Here is a 21,812-nt window from a genome sequence, read left to right on the forward strand (position 1 = left end):
GTATTTGTCTTTCTCTTTCTGACTTACTTCACTCTGTATGACAGACTCTAGGTCCATCCACCTCATTACAAATAGCTCAATTTCGTTTCTTTTTATGGCTGAGTAATATTCCATTGTATATATGTGCCACATCTTCTTTATCTATTCATCCAATGATGGACACTTAGGTTGTTTCCATCTCCGGGCTATTGTAAATAGAGCTGCAATGAACATTTTGGTACATGACTCTTTTTGAATTATGGTTTTCTCAGGGTATATGCCCAGTAGTGGGATTGCTGGGTCATATGGTAGTTCTATTTGTAGTTTTTTAAGGAACCTCCATACTGTTCTCCATAGTGGCTGTACCAATTCACATTCCCACCAGCAGTGCAAGAGTGTTCCCTTTTCTCCATACCCTCTCCAGCATTTATTGTTTCCAGATTTTTTGATGATGGCCATTCTGACTGGTGTGAGATGATATCTCATTGTAGTTTTGATTTGCATTTCTCTAATGATTAATGATGTTGAGCATTCTTTCATGTGTTTGTTGGCAGTCTGTATATCTTCTTTGGAGAAATGTCTATTTAGGTCTTCTGCCCATTTTTGGATTGGGTTGTGTTTTTTGTTATTGAGCTGCATGAGCTGCTTGTAAATTTTGGAGATTAATCCTTTGTCAGTTGCTTCATTTGCAAATATTTTCTCCCATTCTGAGGGTTGTCTTTTGGTCTTGTTTATGGTTTCCTTTGCTGTGCAAAAGCTTTGAAGTTTCGTTAGGTCCCATTTGTTTATTTTTGTTTTTATTTCCATTTCTCTAGGAGGTGGGTCAAAAAGGATCTTGCTGTGATTGATGTCATAGAGTGTTCTGCCTATGTTTTCCTCTAAGAGTTTGATGGTGTCTGGCCTTACATTTAGGTCTTTAATCCATTTTGAGCTTATTTTTGTGTATGGTGTTAGGGAGTGATCTAATCTCATACTTGTACACGTACCTGTCCAGTTTTCCCAGCACCACTTATTGAAGAGGCGCTTTCCTCCTCTGCCTTCCGTACACCCTTGTCTCCATCTGCCTCTACAGCGTCCTGTTTCCTGTTTGACCCTGTTTCTTTGTCCCATCCCCATCCCTTAAATGTTGTTCCCACCCCCTTGGCCCTCTCTTTTCTATTCCCCTCCCCGTCTCCTCTCTATTTGCATCAATTAGTGCATGTAGATATTTTTTAAAGTGAAAGTGTTCCAGAGCTTATAATAAAAATAGCTTAGGGAGCCCCTGTCCCACATCCTGTTCTTCATCCCTACTCTCTGCTCCCCTGGGCATTGCCTGCCAGCTCTTTTAGCCATGTTGCTAAAGAACAGGGTGGAACCACTATTTCTTGGTTTCAGTAGGTACTGAATTTCTGCTATGGAAGAAGAGGATTTATATACTTACACACGTACACACTCTCCCCCTCCTCAGCATCGTTATTTACACTTTTTGGTTAAATCAGAATTCAGCATTCTTTTTTTTTTTTTTTTTTGCGGTACGTGGGCCTCTCACCGTTGTGGCCTCTCCCGTCACAGAGCACAGGCTCCGGACGCGCAGGCTCAGTGGCCATGGCTCACGGGCCCAGCCGCTCTGCGACATGTGGGATCTTCCTGGACCGGGGCACGAACCCGTGTCTCCTGCATCGGCAGGCGGACTCTCAACCACTGCGCCACCAGGGAAGCCCTTTTTCACCTTTTTTAAGGAGGGTTTTCTCAAATGTCAGGCGATCCTTGAAAGCCTGCCCATGTTGAAGAATGAGGGACACTGATGGGAGGTATCCCCTGCAACCCTTTCCCCTCACACTGCTTGTCGCATCTGCCGCCAGGTCCCAGGCACTCCTGCCTCAGTGCCCTGGAGTAGGAGTGTGCCCCTGAGCATCACCACGTGGGAGCTGTGTGACCCGGGAGAAGCATCTTTGCCTCTCCCAGGTTCAGCTTCTTCACTTTAAAGTGGGACTAATAATAGTACCCATCTCAAAGGGTCGTTATGGGGTTGGATGAGTTTAGAACAGTGCCTGGCATATAGTAAGCACCATTTATGTATTAGCTATTTTTATAACCACCTGGGGCCAAACCACCATCATTTCTCATGTGAATTATTCTAATATCAGAATGGGTTCCCTGATCACTTCATATAAAGTAACAATCTCCCACGTCCCCTCCCTGCTTTACTTTTCCACATTGCTTATCACCGTCCAAGGTACCATATATTTATTAATTTGCCTGTGGTCCATCTCCTGCGCGAGAGTGTAAGCTGTGAATGCAGGGGCTTTGTTCTCTCCACTTCTGTGCTCCCCGAACCTGTGGCAGTGCCTGTTCTGTAGAAGATGCTGGGTGAACACTTACTGAATGAATCGATGTGTTGGGTGGGGCTTACTGGTGGGTAGACTTCACAGTCTGGTGATGGAACAGCTGTTTCCATAAGAGACACCTTGTCCCCAGAACTCTTCTAATTATCTATAGGTCTCTTGACTTGGGCTGGACACCTGAGTGTCTGGAAGCACCTAGTTATATTGGGTTTATTTTTCTGTATAATATAAGGACAGTATCAGAGGAGCATTATCAGATAGGAAGCCCTAGGTAATCTTTCCTTGATGTTCCATAGACCCTTGTCCAGTTCAGTATTGTAAGCAGTTTCTGGCTTAGTTATTAAGGTAGTACTTTATTTTGGAGAATTTTGAACATAAACAAAGTAGACAGAAGAGTGTAATGAATTCTCTGTACCCCTCCCCCAGTCCAACCATCCCTATGGCCAGTCCAACTGCATCTGTACCACCATCTGCTTCCTCTAAAGAGAGAACTTTTAAAGACATGGCCAGAGAATATGTGTCAATTATATTGGCAAGACTTCCAGTTAGACCTTAGGAAGCTGGAAAGGTTCTGAGACCATAGACTCTATCAAAGTGTTGTAGGAAATATTAAGAAACAGGTAGACATGTTTATCTAGGATGTTTGGGGTCTGCCCTGCCTGGGAAGTAAGGAGCACACATCTAGGTCATCTGTCCTTTCCTTTTTGGCTGTATTTTGCAGGAAGTGTGCCGGCTAAGTGTTGTGAATACAATACTGCCATTGACTTGCCTGCACGATGCTACAGATTTCAAGGGGAAGTTGTATGGAAAGACAGAATGTCCTTTTCCCCAGACGTTAGTGGTGCACTGAAGTGGCCAGTTGTGGGGGAAGAAGCCCTGGGAAACTGGCCCAGGGTTTCTACTTCTGGGACCAGGTCCTGCCTGTTCATCAGCTGGCTTCCTGGACCACAGGGAGGTCCTGATTCAGAACTGTTACAAACATCTGGCACTGTGGATGACTCCACACTTTAACTATGCCAACAACCTAATTAAGATTCTAGTTCATAAAATATGATCCCTGCCGTCATTTTCCTGGGGTGTGGTCCCAGGGTGGTCTGGCAGAGGTCATCTAAACCTGACATTCCTTTGGCCAAACTGTGACATTCCTTTGGCCAAGCTCACGTGAGATGAGCTCTTTTGTGGTAGTCTCCATCCTAGTTAGTGATTTTAAAATTGGAATAAAATGAGCCTCTGATAACAGCTTTTAATGGACACAGCTGAGAGAAACAGCGACTTCATCTAAAATGATCGCATTCACCGGTATTCAGTCAGCGCTCAAAGTATATAACCTTTCTGCAGGTGTGAGAGAACAGTGCGGTTGGCTGACCTTGGAAATTGTTTCTGAAGAAGAAGAGGACTCCACAGCATGGTTTGCTTTTCCAGGCTGTTGATGTCCTGGCTTAGGGGTCTTTGTGGAATCTCTGATTCATCAGCTAGATCATCAACGCACTATTTACTGTTCCCTGCGGTTGGGTATATTTAGTGCTGTGCTTCATTTTCCCTTCCTAATATTAGAATTCATCAGGGAGATTCTGGAGTGTTTAATGTTATTATAAATAGGTGTATTGTTAAATTAAGAGACAAGGAAAACAGTGACTGAAGATGCTGTGCACAGGAAACCTTTATGATAGATGGGTTTGGAATTTTGAGGTGTAAATAAAAATGCGTGATTTGCAATGATTGTCTGAACCTTTCCCTGAGTAGTATGATTCATTTGACTGGCCTCCCAGATGCAGAGCTGCTTGTCAGGAGGTTGGGAAAGGAAGGTGGACTTGTTGGTCCTACACTTAAAAAACAAAAAACAAAAAGCCTGGGCTTGATGTCTGGCACTGGTTTGGAAGATTGCTGGTCCTTAGCTTCTCTGAGTTCTGCCAGGTTTCCTTTGTCTAGTCAGCCCAGTGGGCACCGGCTTTAATTGTCAAGTGGACACATAAATCTCTCCTGCACATTTCCTGAGGGTGAGGGTGGAGAACAGAAGGGTTAGGTACGTATCTGACCCTCGCTTGAACTGCTGTAGAGTCCGTTCCCATTTTCAAACCACTGCGTCCTGGGAAGCCAGGGAGGAAGGCTGCGTATACTTGTCTCTGGTACCAGCAAGAGTGGATCCCCTACCAGTGGGGGTGGTGTTCCGAAATTAATAAATTTTCAGTGTTCAGGGCTGAGCTCAGCCACCCTGCAACTTCAGAAGGTGACTGACTGTATTTGGAGATCAGGCCTTTGAAGATGTGAATATGTTAAAATAAGGCCATTAGCTCTTCCGTTGCTAATCCAATATGACTGTTGTCCTTACAAGAAGAGGAAATGTGAACACAAAGAGACATCAGGGATGCTCGCTCAGAGGAGGACACAGCGAGAAGATGGTCATCTGGGGGCTTCCCTAGTGGCGCAGTGGTTGAGAGTCTGCCTGCTAATGCAGGGGACACGGGTTTGAGCCCTGGTCTGGGAGGATCCCACATGCCGCGGAGCATCTGGGCCCGTGAGCCACAACCACTGAGCCTGTGCGTCTGGAGCCTGTGCTCCGCAACAAGAGAGGCTGCGGCAGTGAGAGGCCCGCGCGCCGCGATGAAGAGTGGCCCCCGCTCGCCACAACTAGAGAAAGCCCTCGCACAGAAACGAAGACCCAACACAGCCCAAAATAAATAAATTAATTAATTATCTTTAAAAAAGAAGATGGTCATCTGCAAGCCAAGGCCTCAGAAGGAGCCAACCGTGCCGACCCCTGGCTCTTGGACTTCAGCCTCCAGATTGTGAGACAGATTTCTGTTGTTGAAGCTGCACAGTGTCTGGTGTCTGGTTATGGTGGCCCGAGCAGACTAATACGCAGGTTTAGACTCGTGTCTCAGAAGGCATCTGTTAAGATTCCCTGTTACTTGGGGTACCGACCATGGAGGCTCCTTGTGCAGCACCATCGGGGGCCTCTGGAGGAGAGGGTGCCTTTGGATCCTCTCTGCCGGCGTGGGGTGAAACCACTCTGACGGCTTCCAGTGAGATGAGACTGTGCAAAGAGCATGGCGTGTGGAAATAAATACCCACTATCACAGGAGAATATAAGCTGGGGGAAACCCACTCTTTAAGAAAACTTATTTTTTAAAGAAAACAACTTAAGAGTTACACTGCTAAACATGAATTGCAAAATGGGCAAGTAAAGAGTGTTTGTGGGAGTTGTGTGCAACCTGGGGAACGAGTGATAAGCCATGACTGGGGCAAGGGAGGGACACCCCAGTGCCGTGGACATAGGGTGATTAGTGATGGGGGAGAATCTTTGCTGAGTATGAGCATAAAATTACTGAAGGAATGCTACTTTTTGGTCTTATTTGTTTGACCCTGAAAGCATGTGTTTATCCTGTTAACGAGTAGATTAATGATGGATTTCTGGTGGGGGAGAAAGTGAACTTGAAGACTGAGGTCACAGAGAATCCATCTGGAAGAACTGGGAGGGGTCCATCGTCGCTCCAGGTGGAGAGCTGGGGCGAGTGATGAGGGTGCAGGGCGAAGAGGTGAACGGGGGCTGGAGGACCAGGGATGCTGTAAGGCTCGTTAAGGGGTTTGGACTTTCGGCTGACAACCATGGGAAGCCCCTGGTACAGAAGTCAAGACGTGGAAGGATGGAGCCACCTCTCCCTGTGTCCCCTCCTCCTGGTCCCCCTCCCTGTAGGTGCCCACTGTTACCCACTGGTGGCGTTGTGTACACACTGTCGCGACCTGTTCTGTTTGTTTCTGGTTTTTTTTTTCTTGTTTTCATTTAAACATACATCCTGGAGATGGGTTAAATCGTATCCCCCTCCCGGATTCATATATTGAAGTCCTAACCTCTTATAACTCAGAGTGTGATCTTATTTGGAGACAGGGTCTTTACAGAGGTTATGAAGTTAAAATGAGGTCATTAGGAGGGCTGTGATTCAACATGACTGTGTCCTTATAAAAAGGGTAAATTTGGACACAGAAATAGGCATAGAGGGAAGGTGATGTGAAGATTCCCAGGGAGAAGACAGACCTGGGACAGATCCGTCTCTCACAGCCCTCAGAGGAACCAACCCTGCTTCATCTTGGACTTGTAGCCTCTAGAAGTGTCCATACCAGTTCGTACTTTGTTACAGCATTTCTAGCAAACTATGACACACAGATTGTAAATTGTTATATCTACTTTTTTTTCCTATTTAAACTTTTTATTTAATGGATGTGAAGAAATTATTTAATAAATGGAAAACTTCAAACATACACCAGACTAGACAGAGGCTATAATGAATTCCCACGAACGTACCTTTCACCCACCCATTGACTCGGCTTGGGGCCATCTTTTTTCATAATACCCCCATCAGTTTCTCTACCCTCATACTATTCTGAACCAAATTCCAGTCATTGTTAAATAGGTCACTATCTCTGAGAGATAAAGACAACTTTTAAAAACAGAGCCATTATCACTCTCTCCTAGGAGAACTAGATCATGCTTCCCTAATATGGTCAATTGTCAGTGTTCAGATTTCCAATCGTCTCAATGTCATAATTTTTTTAAGGTTTTTGAATCATGATTCAAATTAACACCTGTACATTGCAGTTGGTTGGTCTTTTAAACTCTCTTTTAGTTCCTTCTCCATCTCTCTTTCTCTCTCCTTGTAATTCATCAGCATTTTCTCCTTGAGTGTTTTTCGTAGCCTAAACTTCGCTGATTACGTTCTTGTTGTGAAATTTAATATGTTCCACTATTCTCTTTTATTTCCTGTTAATTGGTATTTAGATCTAGAGGCTTGGTCAGATGCAGGTTTGATACTTTGTTACTATTGGATTGTTTGTTTTGGGTAGTACTGTGTAGTGGGTGGTGGTGTGTCTTTCCATCTGGAGGCTGGTAATGTCAGGTTGTCTGTCTTTTTGCATTATTAGCTATCGATACAAATGTCCTGTCATGAAATATTTTTCTTTTGGGTTTTTTTTTTTTAAACAGCTATTTAAGAATGTAAGCACTATTCTTAGCCGGCAGGCCATACCAAAACCAACAGCAGGCAGTCTTTCCCCACAGGCCATTGTTTCCTGAGCCCTGTTCTAGGGTCTATATATCTTGGACATAAGAGGAAATACCTATTTGGTCTTTGTCCCCTCTTCTGGCACGGAGCTCCTGAAACCCTTGGAATTTCCTGAGTGATGGGGTGACAGGAGCACCTCTTGTTATTAATAACAAGCGCCTTCCAACCACACCCGAATTTATGCTATTGAAGTGACTCTTGGCCCCTAAGTACCTTCAGGATGGGGGCCGGTGGCCAGAGGAACCAACCATGTGATTAAAGGGTTTGAAGTTTCAGTCTCACCCTTTACGACTTGAACCACTGGCTAACCAGATAGTAAATATGGGGAAATTTTCTTTGTAAACTGATATCAGTATATCAGCTGGTAACCAAACAGGGAATGACAAAGTTAGAATATCAGCGTTTTGCAATCCCTCATGGATCTAGACATTGATCATCATTTCTTTTTATCTGTGAACCTTTAAAATTTTTAATCTGAAAAAGGATTCACAGGTGACTCTTCAGTTAATTACGCATGTGCTCAAGTTCTAATCATGGTTCTAGGCAGGGATTTATAATGGTTGAATTAATAATTGGATAGCACTCCTCACTTACTCTGCGTCATTACTGAGAAATTGTGTTCCCCAGATTACCTGGTGATAAAACAGATAAGATGCACCTACCTCTCAGAGTTTCTTAGGTTTTCTGCTTATTAAATCAAGTGCTAGGTATCTATTAAAATGGTTTGGAAACGAAAATGAAAACTCATAGACTGTACCTTGGAGATGCCATGTGTTTTTGCATCGGTGTCTTGGGGAGGTGTACGAAGTACCCCAAACCTCTAATTATCCTTGTTCTCAGTTTGTAATCTGTGAGGCAGCCTCAGTGTGCGGAGACACTCCTGTCATTATTGATGTTTTTCTGTAGGCAATGATTGGTTTGACTTAACACGTCTCTGAATGCTGCAGACTCGAGAGTGTCAAAAGAAAACTGTCTTTCTTCATAGTTTCCGGCTGTCGCAATCAGGAACCTTCCAGGGTCCTGGGTTGTAGTTTGACCACTGGGGCCACGGGGATTTTAGTGTAGTTCCTCAGGTCTAGAATTTACTTCCTCTCTGAGGTTTATGCAAACCCATCTCACCTTCCAGCCTATAGGAGGCTGGTTTGATTTCTTCATTTTATACAAGTTTTTCTTTTTTGTATGGAAGTGTTCCTCTGTTGGTATACAGTTTTGTTGTTGTTTTTTTTTTTTAAAGCATAGGACTTTGGGCTGATCAAAAGAAAAATACAGTAAATAAAATAGTTTCTAGGAATGGTAAAACTGTAAAAATGTCTACTAGAGGCTATCTAGTAAATATCTCAGGTAGTGATTTAGAATCTTTTCAGTGGGCCTGGTAGACATTGAGGTGGAGTAGACTTGTATGCCTTGAGGAAATCTGAGTGCAGGAGAGCAGAGGCCCCTGCAGTGTCTTAACAGAAATAAATACGTTATCAAGGTCAGGCAAAACTCCACATAACTAGTTATTTTTAACACGGGTATGACTTTTCATGCCTGCCTGATGACTCACAGAAGACAGTTTTATGGATCAGTTATTGCGCTGGCCCTCAGGCAGTTTTGATCAAATTTTATGATAGGGTGTGACGATAAATTATAGATGGAAAGAGAGAAAAAAGTTGTTTACTATTCATCCTCTGGAGTTTGGAGAAGTATGAACTGTCTTAATTACAGTGAGAGGTTTCCTTTGAAGCACTTAGGCTGTTTTTAAATGTTAAAAACAATGAGGCAAATCGATGTGGTATCAAGGGACTTGTACCCAGCACCCCTGAACCCAGAGTCTGGCCTAGCCGCTTTCCCACCTCGTGTCCTTAGGCACATCGGTGTCCTCGTCTGTGACGTGGAGCTGGCGTTGTGACGATCAAATGAAATAATACTATATTTTATCAAATCTCAGATATGACCGATAATGACACACCCTTATTTTTGTGCCATTAAGAAAGAAGAGGGCTTCCCTGGTGGCGCAGTGGTTGAGAGTCCGCCTGCCGATGCAGGGGACATGGGTTCGTGCCCCCGTCTGGGAAGATCCCACATGCCGCGGAGCGTCTGGGCCCGTGAGCCGTGGCCGCTGAGCCTGCGCATCCGGAGCCTGTGCTCCGCAACGGGAGAGGCCACAACAGTGAGAGGCCCACGTACCACAAAAAAAAAAAAGAAAGAAGAAATGCTGCCAGTGAAAACAGCTTTGTTTCGAGTGTAAGATAGCCCTGAAATTTAGAGATCTTAAAATGCAGTGGGCAAACCTCATTTTAAAAATCAGTAACATAGGACTTCCCTGGTGGCACAGTGGTTAAGAATCCGCCTGCCAATGCAGGGGACACGGGTTCGATCCCTGGTCTGGGAAGATCCCACATGCCGCGGAGCAACTAAGCCCGTGCGCCACAACTACTGAACCTGTGTTCTAGAGCCGGGAACCTAGCTACTGAGCCTGCGTGCCTTGAGCCCAGACTCTGCAACAAAGAGAAGCCACTGCAACAAAGAGTAGCCCACACTCACCACAACTAGAGAAAGCCTGTGCGCAGCAACGAAGACCCGACGTGGCCAAAAATAAACAAATAAATAAGTAAATAAATTTATTTTAAAAAATCAGTAAAATACAGTGTATATGAAAGTGCTTTGCCACATAAGCCTCAGGAGTCGTATTTAATCCTTATTGTATGAGTCAGGGGGAGTGAAACAGAGTTATAAGAAAATACCAGTGGGCAGCACAGGCCGAGCTGAGTATTGGTTCTAGAAGGTCAGCTCTCAGTGGCTCAGGCTCCTTGCTTCGCTTAGTTTTCCAGATGGGCACCGATGTCCCTAGTCAGGGAATTCTGCGTTCTTCTGTGTTCATGTGTGGATTTCCCTCTGTGTTCGATTTTGTGGGTTTAGAGCTTGCAGGTGCTTGACAACCTTTGGTCAATGGCATTATTTTTAAGAAGGAAGGCTGCAGTGGAGTCCGAGCCCCCTCGTGGCAAAGCAGGTTCCAGCAGTGCTCATTCTCAGATAGACTTGTGTTATTGGAAAGGAATTCATTCCTGCTTTGCACTTGACGTGCTGACTCCTTTAGGCTTCTCTGCTCTTCACTAAAGAAGAGCATTTTATGTTCAAGAATGTGTTTCACTCACATAAGAGTTTGGTTAGTTTTTGCTTTCTTCAGGTACTGTGATCTCATTTAAGAAAAATGGTGGCATCGTTCCTTAACTTGTCTCCAGGCCTCCTTGCTTGGTGCCTCTGAACATGTAATTAGCCGTTGGTGGGGATTTTAAGGAAAAGTTTATTTCTGACTTTACTGTGATAATCATTTCACAATATATATGTATATGAAATTATCATGTCGTACACCTTAAACTTACACCGTGTTATATGTTAGTTATGTCTCAAAGCAGGAGAGACAGAAGAAAAGTGTATTTCTTAGTAAAACGCTGGTAGGTAAGACTTAACAATTTGCTCTAACAAAAAAAGGTTCAAACTAGCCCTAGTTGAATAAGATGCTTTCCAGATAACTAAATCTTTGCTGAAAGTAAGCAGAGACAATCTTTCTGCTCTAGACAGGGGTTGCAGACTTTTTCTGTCAGTGGCTCACAGGCAGTATCTATTACAAATTCTTCCCCCCCCCCCACCGAAACAGCCCTTTAAAGATGCAAAAATCATCCTTAGCTGCCCCCGCCCCCGCAAGCAAAAAGTGGTCACAGGCTGTAGTTTTCAGGTTCCTTATTGTGACAGGAGCTCCTTGGAGAAGTGGCTGATTCTAAAGCCGGAGGAGGGAAAATATAAGAGGAGCCTGGAGCTTCCCATAGCATCAGAGAGTGAGGAAGTATAGGAGGAAAAAAGTAAAGGATGGGGCATGTCTGAAGGACCCAGGAGTCAACTTGAAACAGCTCCCAGGGGCCAAAGCTCGAACAATTTGAGCCACAAAGAAATAAGAATAATGGATTATAACCCAAAGAATAAAATAAATACCTTATGAGTTCATAACTTTGTATATGACTGAATAAATAAGTGTGGGAGGAGGGACAAATCTTCCTTACAGAAGCGTACCAAGTAGTAAATGTAGAAGGAATAAGGGAAATAGAAGAATCACCACTAGAACATCACAGTGTTCATTGCTGCAGGGAAGACGCACGACTCCGGTGAAAACTATGGTGTAAAGCTTCCCGGAGACCCGGAGTGTGTGAAGAGCCTCAGAGTGTATCCCCGGGTATCAGTTACTGTAGCCCTTTTAACCTGTGTCTACACATCCTGGGACACTCCTCCCTCCGGGAAGTACAGCTTAATTCCCTTACCCGTGCGTGTTCCTTGGACTTTGTGACCCTCTTCTGAAGAGAGGCGTATGCGAAGGGAAAAGGGTAACTTCACTGTGGTCAAACCTGGCAGAAACCCCCTGGGCCAAGGGATCCAGTTTCACGTCACTGGTAATGATTGTGCCAACATCACATGCCCCAGATACGATGTCATGAGAAGGACCTTTCACCATGTGGTGTTCTAGATTCTTCCCAGATATCTGTAACCTCAGTCCAGTCATGAGAAAACATCAGGCAACCCCATTTGAGGGACATTCTACAAAATAACTGACCAGTACTCTTCAAGAGTGTTGGAGCTATGAAACACAGACAGAGAGACATCAGGGATCGGAGGAGACTAAGTGGACATGATGAGTAAATGCAACATTGGTGGCCTGGATTGAATCCTGGAAAAGAAAAACGGTGTTGATGGAAAAACTGGTAAAATCCAAATAAAGTCAGAAGTTCAATTAGTGTTGATAGTATTGTACCAGTGTTACTGTTTTAGCTTTGATAAGTACACTATGTAAGATGCTAATGTTAGTGGAAGCGAGGTGAAGGGTATATGAGGACTGTCTGCACTGTCTCTGCGACTCTTCTGTAAATCTGAAGTTGTTTCAAAATCAGAAGTTTTTAAGATTTTTTTTTTGATTTGTACCAATTTTAAAGTCTTTATTGAATTTGTTACAATATTGCTTCTGGTCTCGAGGCATGCGGGATCTTAGCTCCCTGACTAGGGATTGAACCCACACCCCCTGCATTGGAAGGTGAAGTCTTAACCACTGGACCGCCAGGGAAGTCCCCAAATCAGAAGTTTTTTTTAAAAAACCCTCTAACTTCTTATCCTGGGTTGGTCATCAGCTTTATCTTGAGCATTTGAGCATTATTTTATTAACTCTTGGTCCCGTTTGTATCTGGCAGAAAATATATTGATTCACTTACTAAAGTTGATTTTGGAATGCGCATGTTAATATTGTTTATTTCTCTTTCCAGGGGAGGCACCTGCTGCAGAAATTTCCTCATCTTTTGTGATCCTGTCTGTGTGCAGTTTAATGATATTAATAGTGTTAATTGTAAATTGTGTATCCTGCTGTAAGGACCCAGAAATAGACTTTAAGGTGAGCACAGGTGGTAGGAACATTTAAAGTCATCCTCTGATACATTTACCAATAGAACGGCTGTATATCACAGTCCCTTGGGTGCAGGAGTTGGCAAATTTTTTTCTGTGGGGGCCAGATAGTAAATATTAAAGTTAAATAAAGAGCTATTGTAAATAGTAAATACTGTGGGCCATACAGTCTCTGTCATGGCTACTCAGCTCTCAGCTCGGCCATTGTAGCCACGTGAGCCACAGACAGCATGGGAACAGGTGGTCACCGCTGTGTGCCAGTGAAATCTCGTGTACAGAATAAAGTAGGTGGTCTGGATTTGGCTCACTGGCTGCAGGTGCTGGCCCTGCCTCAGAGCATCATTGACAGTAGCCACTTGCCTGTTTTAATTTAAGTTTTGTCAAGTGAGGAATAAGGAATGATGATTGAATTCACTTGCTATAAGGCCTGTAAGGAGAAGCAGGCTGGTTTTGATTTTTTTCCAAACTATGTGCTGGTGAATTTGTGGTTGTTGAGATCATTGAGGCCAGTGTGTTTTGTGTGTGAGGAAGAGCATCTTTCAGTTTACCTCGAGCCCTGAGTTCCCTAAGGAGGAGAAAAGAAGGGTGCCAGTTGTAAAGCTTGCCCAGGGTGGAGGGTGGAGGTGGGGGAGGTGATAATATAGAAGGATTGTTGTCGTAGCTGCTGAGGATGGGTGGAGTCTGCCGGAAACCAGCTGGGATATCCCCTCTAGAACTTACCGCTGGCATGTGTTAGGGCTCAGTGAAGACTTATTAAAAAGGAGTACATAAAAGAAGGGGAAAAAAAGGACTGTGCACATGCAGAGGAAATGGTCTTTAATATAGAGCTTTACCAACTGGACTAGGGCTGTCCCAGGAGTCCTGAGGACTGTGGTTCAAATCAGGGGAAAACCTTTTTCGTGGATGTGTGGACCTTATTTCTCGAGCCTCACACCTGTTTCTGTCGTGTGTTCCCTTTACCTTGGGTCTGGTGGCAGCTCTGAGGAGAGAAGATGTGCTGTCCCTTTGGCTGGACACCAGTGTTATACACACACAGGATGGAGGCTGGAGGACTGGGGTGGGCGTCTGGGGGGAAAGACTCATGAGCACAGGTCATTTTCTTTAGAAGATTTCACCCCAGACATGGAGGACGTGAGCGCCTAGGCCCTTGGATCAGTGCAGACACTTCTGTGGGAACCCAGCGACTGCGCCGCACGGGGCCACAGAGGTGGGCAGAGAATCCGTGTCCCTTGACTGTCAGTCTTGCTGAGGGACTTTGCACAGACCCCTGGCCCTTTGGGGACGAAGATGAAGCCTGATCAGTGTTTCTGAAAATGAAAGCCAGTTTCTCTCTCACATCACGATACCTCATTCTTGCCTCGAATTGTTCTAACCCCCCTGACGCTTAGTGTGGACACAGGGCATTTATGATGACTCAGATTCAGGGAGGGTGTGTTTTTATCGGGCTTCCCCAGGTGATTCTGATGCAGGCGGCTCAGGGACCACACCGTACAGAGGATCCTCTCCAGCTTCCAGACTGTAACTGAAGAAGAGTGTCACCATCTATCATTCGTGGGTTTCCTTTAGACTTAGAAGTGTGGCGTTTCAGAACTAAATGGTCCCTGGGAAGTCATTTACAGGCCAAGAAGCTGCAGTCTTTTACAAGTGACCTGGTCTTCGCTCACGGCCCCGTTGTTGTTGTTATTGTTGTTATACTGTTGTTGTTGTTATTTTTATTGTTGTTGTACTGTATTACTTCTGTGAATCTTTAGAATCCTCTGCTGCCTAATGGTATATCCTGCCGCTGCCAAGGTTAGGAGTGATGGATGAAGTCTTTTTTTAATGAGAGAACCTTTAGGAATGTCTGAAGGGGAAATTGGACAAAGCTGTTGTGTTTAGAGGTGACCTCACAGATTGAAGTGTCCTGCTCTCCCCTCCCCCGATACAAATAGTGATAGTGTCCTAATGCGTTTGACAACGTGTATGACATACATAAGAATATGTCCTCTTGCATGCATGTGAGAGCATAAATGTTGTATCAGAGAAATCCACCCTTGCAGCCTTCAGCTTCTCCCTTGCATGGGGGCGGGTGGGGTAGAGGGAGGTCATAGAAAAGGGAGCTGTGTAGACGAGTGAAAACAGTCTCGTTCAGCTTCTGTCATGGCTCCTGGTGGGGTAATGCTCATTAATTATCTGAATGAAAGACCTTGATAATCATCTGTATCTACGTTAAATTAACATGGACACCAAGGTAGGCCCAGCTCACTGGAATGATGATAGGAAGAGTCAGGATAGCTTTCTGCTGGACAGAGTCACTTAAAAGGTTTCCACAGCGTTATTGGTGCAGCCTCAATATTAAAGTTGCCATCTTTAGAAAGCTGGATGTTCTTAGAATGTTTATTGCACTTACGTGATACAGAGTTTAGTACTGACCTTCCTGGTTCAGATCTTGATAGTTTTGTTACCCAGTTTAATAATTTATCCATTATTACTCTTTCCAGAGAAATAGGACTCGCTTAAAAATATCTTTTCTGAGTCTTTTAACTGTCTTTATTTTGATTGAAATCACACAGCAACTAGAAGTACATATACAATTGAAAAATAAATGTTTTGATTCAATATGCAGAGAGATTTGTGAAAGTGAATAATAGTAATAAAAAGAATACATTAAACTATAGTAACTTAAACATAAAATTTTGAAACGGGAAGATTATTTCCCTTTTAAGTTCCAGGGTCATTTTAGAAAACTTTGCATTTAACTTCAAGTTATCAGTTTAAAAATTACATAAAATATGTATAATTTATTTTCAGATCTTATTTATTCTGCTATTTTGAGTTGGAGAACACAATTACATATGCTTTTTACCTGAAGTCAGCACAAATTGGAAAAAAAAATTATGGCAGTGTGTTCCAAATGAGTGAATAAATGTTCATATCGTAAATGTTAGCAGATGTTTTTGGTATTTACTCTTAAGCTGATTTATATTAGGTATAACATTGCTCGTCCTTTATTTTAGGAATTTGAAGATAATTTTGATGATGAGATTGATTTCACACCACCAGCAGAAGATACTCCCTCTGTTCAATCCCCAGCAGAAGTTTTCACACTTTCAGTACCAAATATTTCACTACCAGCTCCATCACAATTCCAGCCTTCTGTAGGTAAGACCTTCCATCCTGATGTCATGTTTCCATGAATAATTTCTGAGAAGTGAGAAAGGGAGCCTTACTACTAATCATAAAAAAATTGGACTGCCTGTCTCCTCTGCTTGCTAATTTTTCTTCCTTCTGCTCTCTGGTGAAGCTGAATTCTAGTGGTCAGGCCCATTGCATTCCTGCAAAAGCTGAGTCCTTTCCTTTTGGACCTTGGCTCTGGCGTAAGAGTAAATTGGTCTCCTCGATTCTTCAAAATGGAATACTCTGACAGAGGCTCCTGGCCTCTGTGTTGGTAGGCAGGCTTCTCTGCCAGTTCTCAACACTGCCTGTCTGGCTGAGTAGGACACTGCTGTTTTCTACTGGGATGTCCTGCGTTTGGGGAGGAGGGGTAATTTGGATATTACTTTTCATGCTAAGATAGAAGATAGAGGTTTGACTAGATGTTAATTAATTTCTTATTATAAAATAGAGTATCACTAGTGGTTCAATAATTAGGGATTTCTAATACTGCTGAGAAGGTTCTTTAAGTCTTTGTAGGTACCAAGCCTGCCTTGGTACTGCACACACAGTGGTGTATGTTTAGGGCAGTATAAACTGAACAGTTGATTAATATTGCTATAGGCTATATTTTAAAAAAAGCTAGCTAAAACATGACACAGCTGGTGTGTTTCATATAAAATATTTATATGTGGTGTGAGGTAATGATCCAGGTTAATTCTACAGGTGGATGACTAGTTGTCCCAGCAACAAGTTTTGAGGAGACGGTTCTTCCCGCCTTGAATTGTCTTGGCACCCTTGTTGAAAATCAGTTGACCATATTCGTTTAGGTTAATTTCTGGACTTTCAGTTGTATTCCATTGATCTATATGTCTATCCTTATGCCAGTACCACACTGTTTTGATTATTGTAGCATTGTAGTAATATTTGAAATTGGGAAATATGTGTCTTCCAACTTTTTTTTTTTTCTAGATTGTTTTGGCTATTCTGAGTCCCTTGCAATTCTATATGCATTTTAGGATCAGTTTTTCCATTTCTGCAAGACAGGCCACTGGAATTTGTATGTGTGTGTGTGTGTGTGTGTGTGTGTGTGTGTATGTGGGCGTGTGTGCACCCATGCATGCATATCATTTGATTCCCTTCTCATTCCCTTTTGTGTATATTTTTTATATTTTTAAAAAGTGATTATAATGGGATTACAATTACCTTAAATTTATAACAACTGAGTTTGAATTTATAACAACTGAATTTATATTCACCAACATATAAAACCTGTTCCTTCCCTTTATGTTGACACACATTACAGCTTTATACATTGTGTGCCCATTAACATAGATTTATTGTTGACCCTTGAACAACGAGGGGGTTAAGGGTGCTGACCCACACCCCACACAACCACGCACCCCCAGCCCTGCACACAGTCGAAAATCTGTGTATAACTTTATAGTGGGCCTTCTGTATCCATGTTTCTGCATCCAACTGTGAATTGTGTAGTGCTATAGTATTTATTGAAAAAAATCTACATTTAAGTGGACCTGTGCAGTTCAAACCTGTGTTGCTCAAGGGTCAACTATACAATTTTTTAATGTGTTTGTCTTTTAAGTCATATAATAAATAAAAAAGGAGCTACACACAAAAATACAGTAATACTGGCTTTTATTTTACCTATGTAGTTACCAGAAATCTTTATTTCCTCATATGACTTCTAGTTACTCTTTAATGTCCTTTTATTTTAGCCTGAAGGACTCCCTTCAGCATTTCTTATAGGGCAGGTGTACTGGCAGCAAACTCCCTAAACTCGTTTATCTGAGAATGTCTTAATTTCTCCTTCATTTTTAGAGGACAGTTTTGCTAGGTATAGAATTCTTGGTTGATGGTACTGTTCTTTAGCACTTTATATGTGCCATCCCACTGCTTTCTGGCCTCCATGGTTTCTAATGAGACATGGAATTGTTATTCTTATTGAAGATCCCTTGAATGTGATGACTTGTTCTCTCTTGCTGCTTTCAAAATTCTCTATCTTTGGTTTTTGATAGTTTGATTATAATGTGTCTTGGTGTGGATCTCTGAGTTTATCTTACTTGGACTTTGTTGAACTTCTTAGATGTATAGATTCATGTTTCTCATAGATTTGAGATATTTTTTACCATTATATCTTCAAGTATTCTTTCTGCTTCCTTTTCTCCCTCATCCTCTGGGGCTCTCATTATATGTATGTTGGTCCACTTGATGGTATCCCATAAGTCCCTTAGACTTCATTCATTAATGTTTTCATTCTTTTTTCTTCCTCCTCCTCAGATCGGATAATTTCATTTGACCTCCCTTCAGGTTTACTGATTATTCTGTCTGCTCAAATCTGTTGTTGAAACCCTCTTGTGATTTTTTTTTTTTTTTTTGGTTATTGCACTTTCAGCTCCAAAATTCTATTTGGCTCCTTTTAATAATTTCTATCACTTTATTGGTCTTCTCTATTTATTGGGATATCATTCTCTCAGTTTCCTTTGGTGGTTTGTCTGTGGTTTCCTTTAGCCCTTTCAGCGTGTTTAAGACAGTTGATTTAAGGTCTTGTCCAGTAAGGCCAATGTCTGTTTTCTCAGGGACACTTTCTTTTAAATATCTTTTGTATCAGTGCATGTAGCATTCTTTATTGTTTTTTATTTGGTTTGTAATTTTTTGTTGAAAACTGGACATTTTGAATAATAAAAAAAAAAGAAGAAAAAGAAAGGAAACAAATGACAGATGCTGTCTAGGTCCTGGCAGACTGGCTCTGTGTTGGGGCAGGTCCTCAGCCTGGCCACTGACAGCTCTGCCTTAGCCTTCACTTCCTGCTTTGCTGAGCATGAGACTTGCCAGAGGTGAAGCCTCTGTTCTTCTTGGGCCTCTTCTGAGTGTGTGTGCTTCCCTGGGCATGCAAGTGGCTCTCTAAGTTTCCCTGTTTGTGTAATAATAGCTTTTTTTAAAAAGCCCATATCCCCCCAAACCCCCCAAATTTTACTGGGCTTTTCTGCTAAAGCTCCAGCCTGTCTGTTATTGCCTCAGTTGGGATTTTTTATTTGCCCCGGTCAGCAGCGCCTTGTCCACTTGGCTTTCGTTGTTTCTGAGGCACGTGAAGCCTCTTCATCCTGATAGAGCCCAAGTTAGGTGGAACAAGGGGCACCACCGCAGCAGGCCTTCCGGGAAACCCCAGTCAGGTCAAAAAGAAGCACAGTTTCTGGGGAAGAAGGTCACTGTGCTCCCTCTGGAACCAGCACCCACTCTGGCACATGGGTCATCTTTTTTTTTTTTTTTTTTTTTAATTAATTTATTTATTTTTGGCTGTGTTGGCTCTTCATTTCTGTGCGAGGCTTTCTCCAGTTGCGGCAAGTGGGGGCCACTCCTCATCGCGGTGCGCGGGCCTCTCACTATCGCGGCCTCTCTTGTTGCAGAGCACAGGCTCCAGACACGCAGGCTCAGTAATTATGGCTCACGGGGCTAGTTGCTCCACGGTATGTGGGATCTTCCCAGACCAGGGTTCAAACCCGTGTCCCCTGCATTGGCAGGCAGATTCTCAACCACTGCGCCACTAGGGAAGCCCCACATGGGTCATCTTTAAGATGTGCTGCAAGAGAGGTAGGACATGAGTAAATTAAAGGCCACAAAGCAAGTCTGCCTGTTTCAGTGGCCTTCCTTCTGGTTCTCTTTGGTTGCTATAAACCTTTTCCACCCTCCAGAGTTCTGATAAGGTTGATGCTTACAGTTTTTTTGACAAGATTTTCAGTGTTTCTAGGGAGGGACAGCCCCGGAGGTCCCTACTTCGCCATAAAAGGAAGGACTGAGTAAAGGCCAGTGAGGTGGTGGTGACTGGTGGTGACTGGTGGTTATAGTAGGGTAGTTGGTGAGAGGATTCCGTGCAAGAGCTTAAAGTCAGGGCAGGATATTCATTCACAAATACTGTCAGTTTTAAAATTTGAGACCGTTTTGGCATTATTAGTTTGAGAGAGATGTTTTATGTATTTATTTCTACCTTTATTATCACAAACATTAAATTTATGTTAGTGTTTGTACTTTATAGGTTATATATTAATATTTATTTCAGTTAAATACTTACCTTTAGTTTTCAACGTTCTTTTTCCTACAGAAGGTTTGAAGTCTCAAGTCGCCCGCCACAGTCTAAATTATATACAGGAAATTGGACATGGCTGGTTTGGAAAGGTAAAGTTTGTTCGCTTTCATCTCTTCCCCTCCTGCTTATACTGTTTAGAATTTAAAGCTAATTAAGACGTGTGTTACGTGACATTCCACGTACTGTCTACACACTGTGGTCCCAATTGAATTTCTCCATTGGCCCCTGAAACCATGTGGAAGTGTGAGCGTCAGCATTCCTGGGTGTGTGAGTTTTTCCAAGAAGGTCTTTTATTTCTATATCAGAGACTTTTCTAGTTGTTGGCAGACAACGGTAAAAAGGGAAAAAAGATGGGAATTTTAGAAGCTTTTTGTCCTCCTCAAATTATTTGTTTCTTCTTTCTTCTCCCCCTTCCCTTATGACACTTAAACCACTTTATAATAGATGGGTAGCATGGTTATAATGAAAACCATTGTGAAGAACTGTTGTGTTTCTCGTAGCCTGTCAAGTGACCTATAATAACACACTTTGTTGATCTTTTTACCACAGAAGGAATGATCTTTTTTATAACAACTGTTTCTATGATGGAGCAATCATTCTTTGTAAAAGGGTGTAACTGAGTGATCATTGCATCATAAGTAGGGCGGCCACGACCAGAAGATGTATTTGCTCTGTAGTCAACCATCTCATGCTTCTGTCTTTCCGATAAGAGTTGTTTGTCGTGTATCTTTCATGTCGTCCAAACTTTATTAGTTACCGGATCTTCTAAGCCATTTAGCAAAACCTATTATGTGTCAGACGTTGTTCTTGGTGCTGGGAGTATGATGTGGAGGAAGATGGTAAAGTCCTGGCCTGTGGAGTCCTGGGAATGTAGCAGCAAACAGCTGGAACCCTTGCCCTGACAAAGCTGAAATTTCTAGTTGGGGCTGGGGGGTGATCAGACAGTAAACAGTCAATGGTAGGAGACAGGCTCAGAGAGGGGTAGGGGAGCCAGGGGACATGAGGTATTTCCTGCATTTAGAGACTTTGACTTTTCCTCAGAGGGGGCTAGGAAGGTGCTCCAGGATCTGGGGATGAGTGACATCACCTGGCTTACAGGTTGAGAGGATCGCCATGTTGTAGAGGGCCACGGGGAAGCAGGGAAATTGGTAAGAAGGCTGCCGCAATTGTCTAGGGAGAGTTGCAGGCAGGCTTGGACCTGGATGATAGCATGGAGAGGTCGAGGTTCCAACAGGAAGCACACAGGACTTGGGATGGAGCAGATACGGAGTCTGGAGAGGGAAAGAAGTTAAGGATGACGGCTTATGGCCCGATTGGCAAGAAGCATGGAGTTGCTGTGATCTGAGATGGGAAAGACTAGGGAGAAGCAGACGTGGAGGAGGAAGACGGGTTCACTTTTGGATACATCACGGGTGAGATGGCTCTCAGATGTGCAAATGGAGATACCATGTAGGCAGCTGGAAATGCAAATTGAGAGTTCAAGACAGAGATATAAACTTGGGAGAACTCAGTATAGAGGTGGTACTTGAGGCTAGATGACATCACCAAGAATGCTAACACAGAGGAGAGGGGGAGGCACAAGGACCGAGCCCTGAGGCCCTGCAGCGGGGAGGTCAGCACAGTCAGGGAGACCCTGTGAGGGAGACAGAGAGTCAGCCAGTGAGTAGGAGAGGGCACAGGAGAGAGGAGCATTATTCTGAAGGTCTGAGGAGGAGCTCCAGAAGATGAATTGCAGTAGATGCTGTGGACACACTGAGCAAGATGAAGGCTGGGAGAATTAGGACCCAGCAGCATGCA

At 43.3% G+C, this 21,812-nt stretch overlaps 1 protein-coding gene across 4 annotated transcripts in view; it reads left to right on the forward strand.

Annotated features, from left to right (window-relative positions):
• The window catches only part of LMTK2 (lemur tyrosine kinase 2), a 174,792-nt gene that overhangs the window by 107,308 nt on the left and 45,672 nt on the right, over positions 1–21,812 (forward strand). For all 4 annotated transcript variants that reach the window (XM_030846117.2, XM_060284180.1, XM_030846115.2 and 1 more), the window contains 3 exons: positions 12,646–12,770; positions 15,778–15,922; positions 20,031–20,104. In XM_030846117.2, coding sequence (XP_030701977.2) covers positions 12,705–12,770; positions 15,778–15,922; positions 20,031–20,104 — 285 coding nt within the window. In that variant the 5' untranslated portion in view covers positions 12,646–12,704. The remainder of the gene's footprint in view (positions 1–12,645; positions 12,771–15,777; positions 15,923–20,030; positions 20,105–21,812) is intronic.

The sequence above is a fragment of the Globicephala melas genome, chromosome 15 (assembly GCF_963455315.2).
Source record: "Globicephala melas chromosome 15, mGloMel1.2, whole genome shotgun sequence".
In the NCBI taxonomy this organism is placed as follows: Eukaryota; Metazoa; Chordata; class Mammalia; order Artiodactyla; family Delphinidae; genus Globicephala; species Globicephala melas.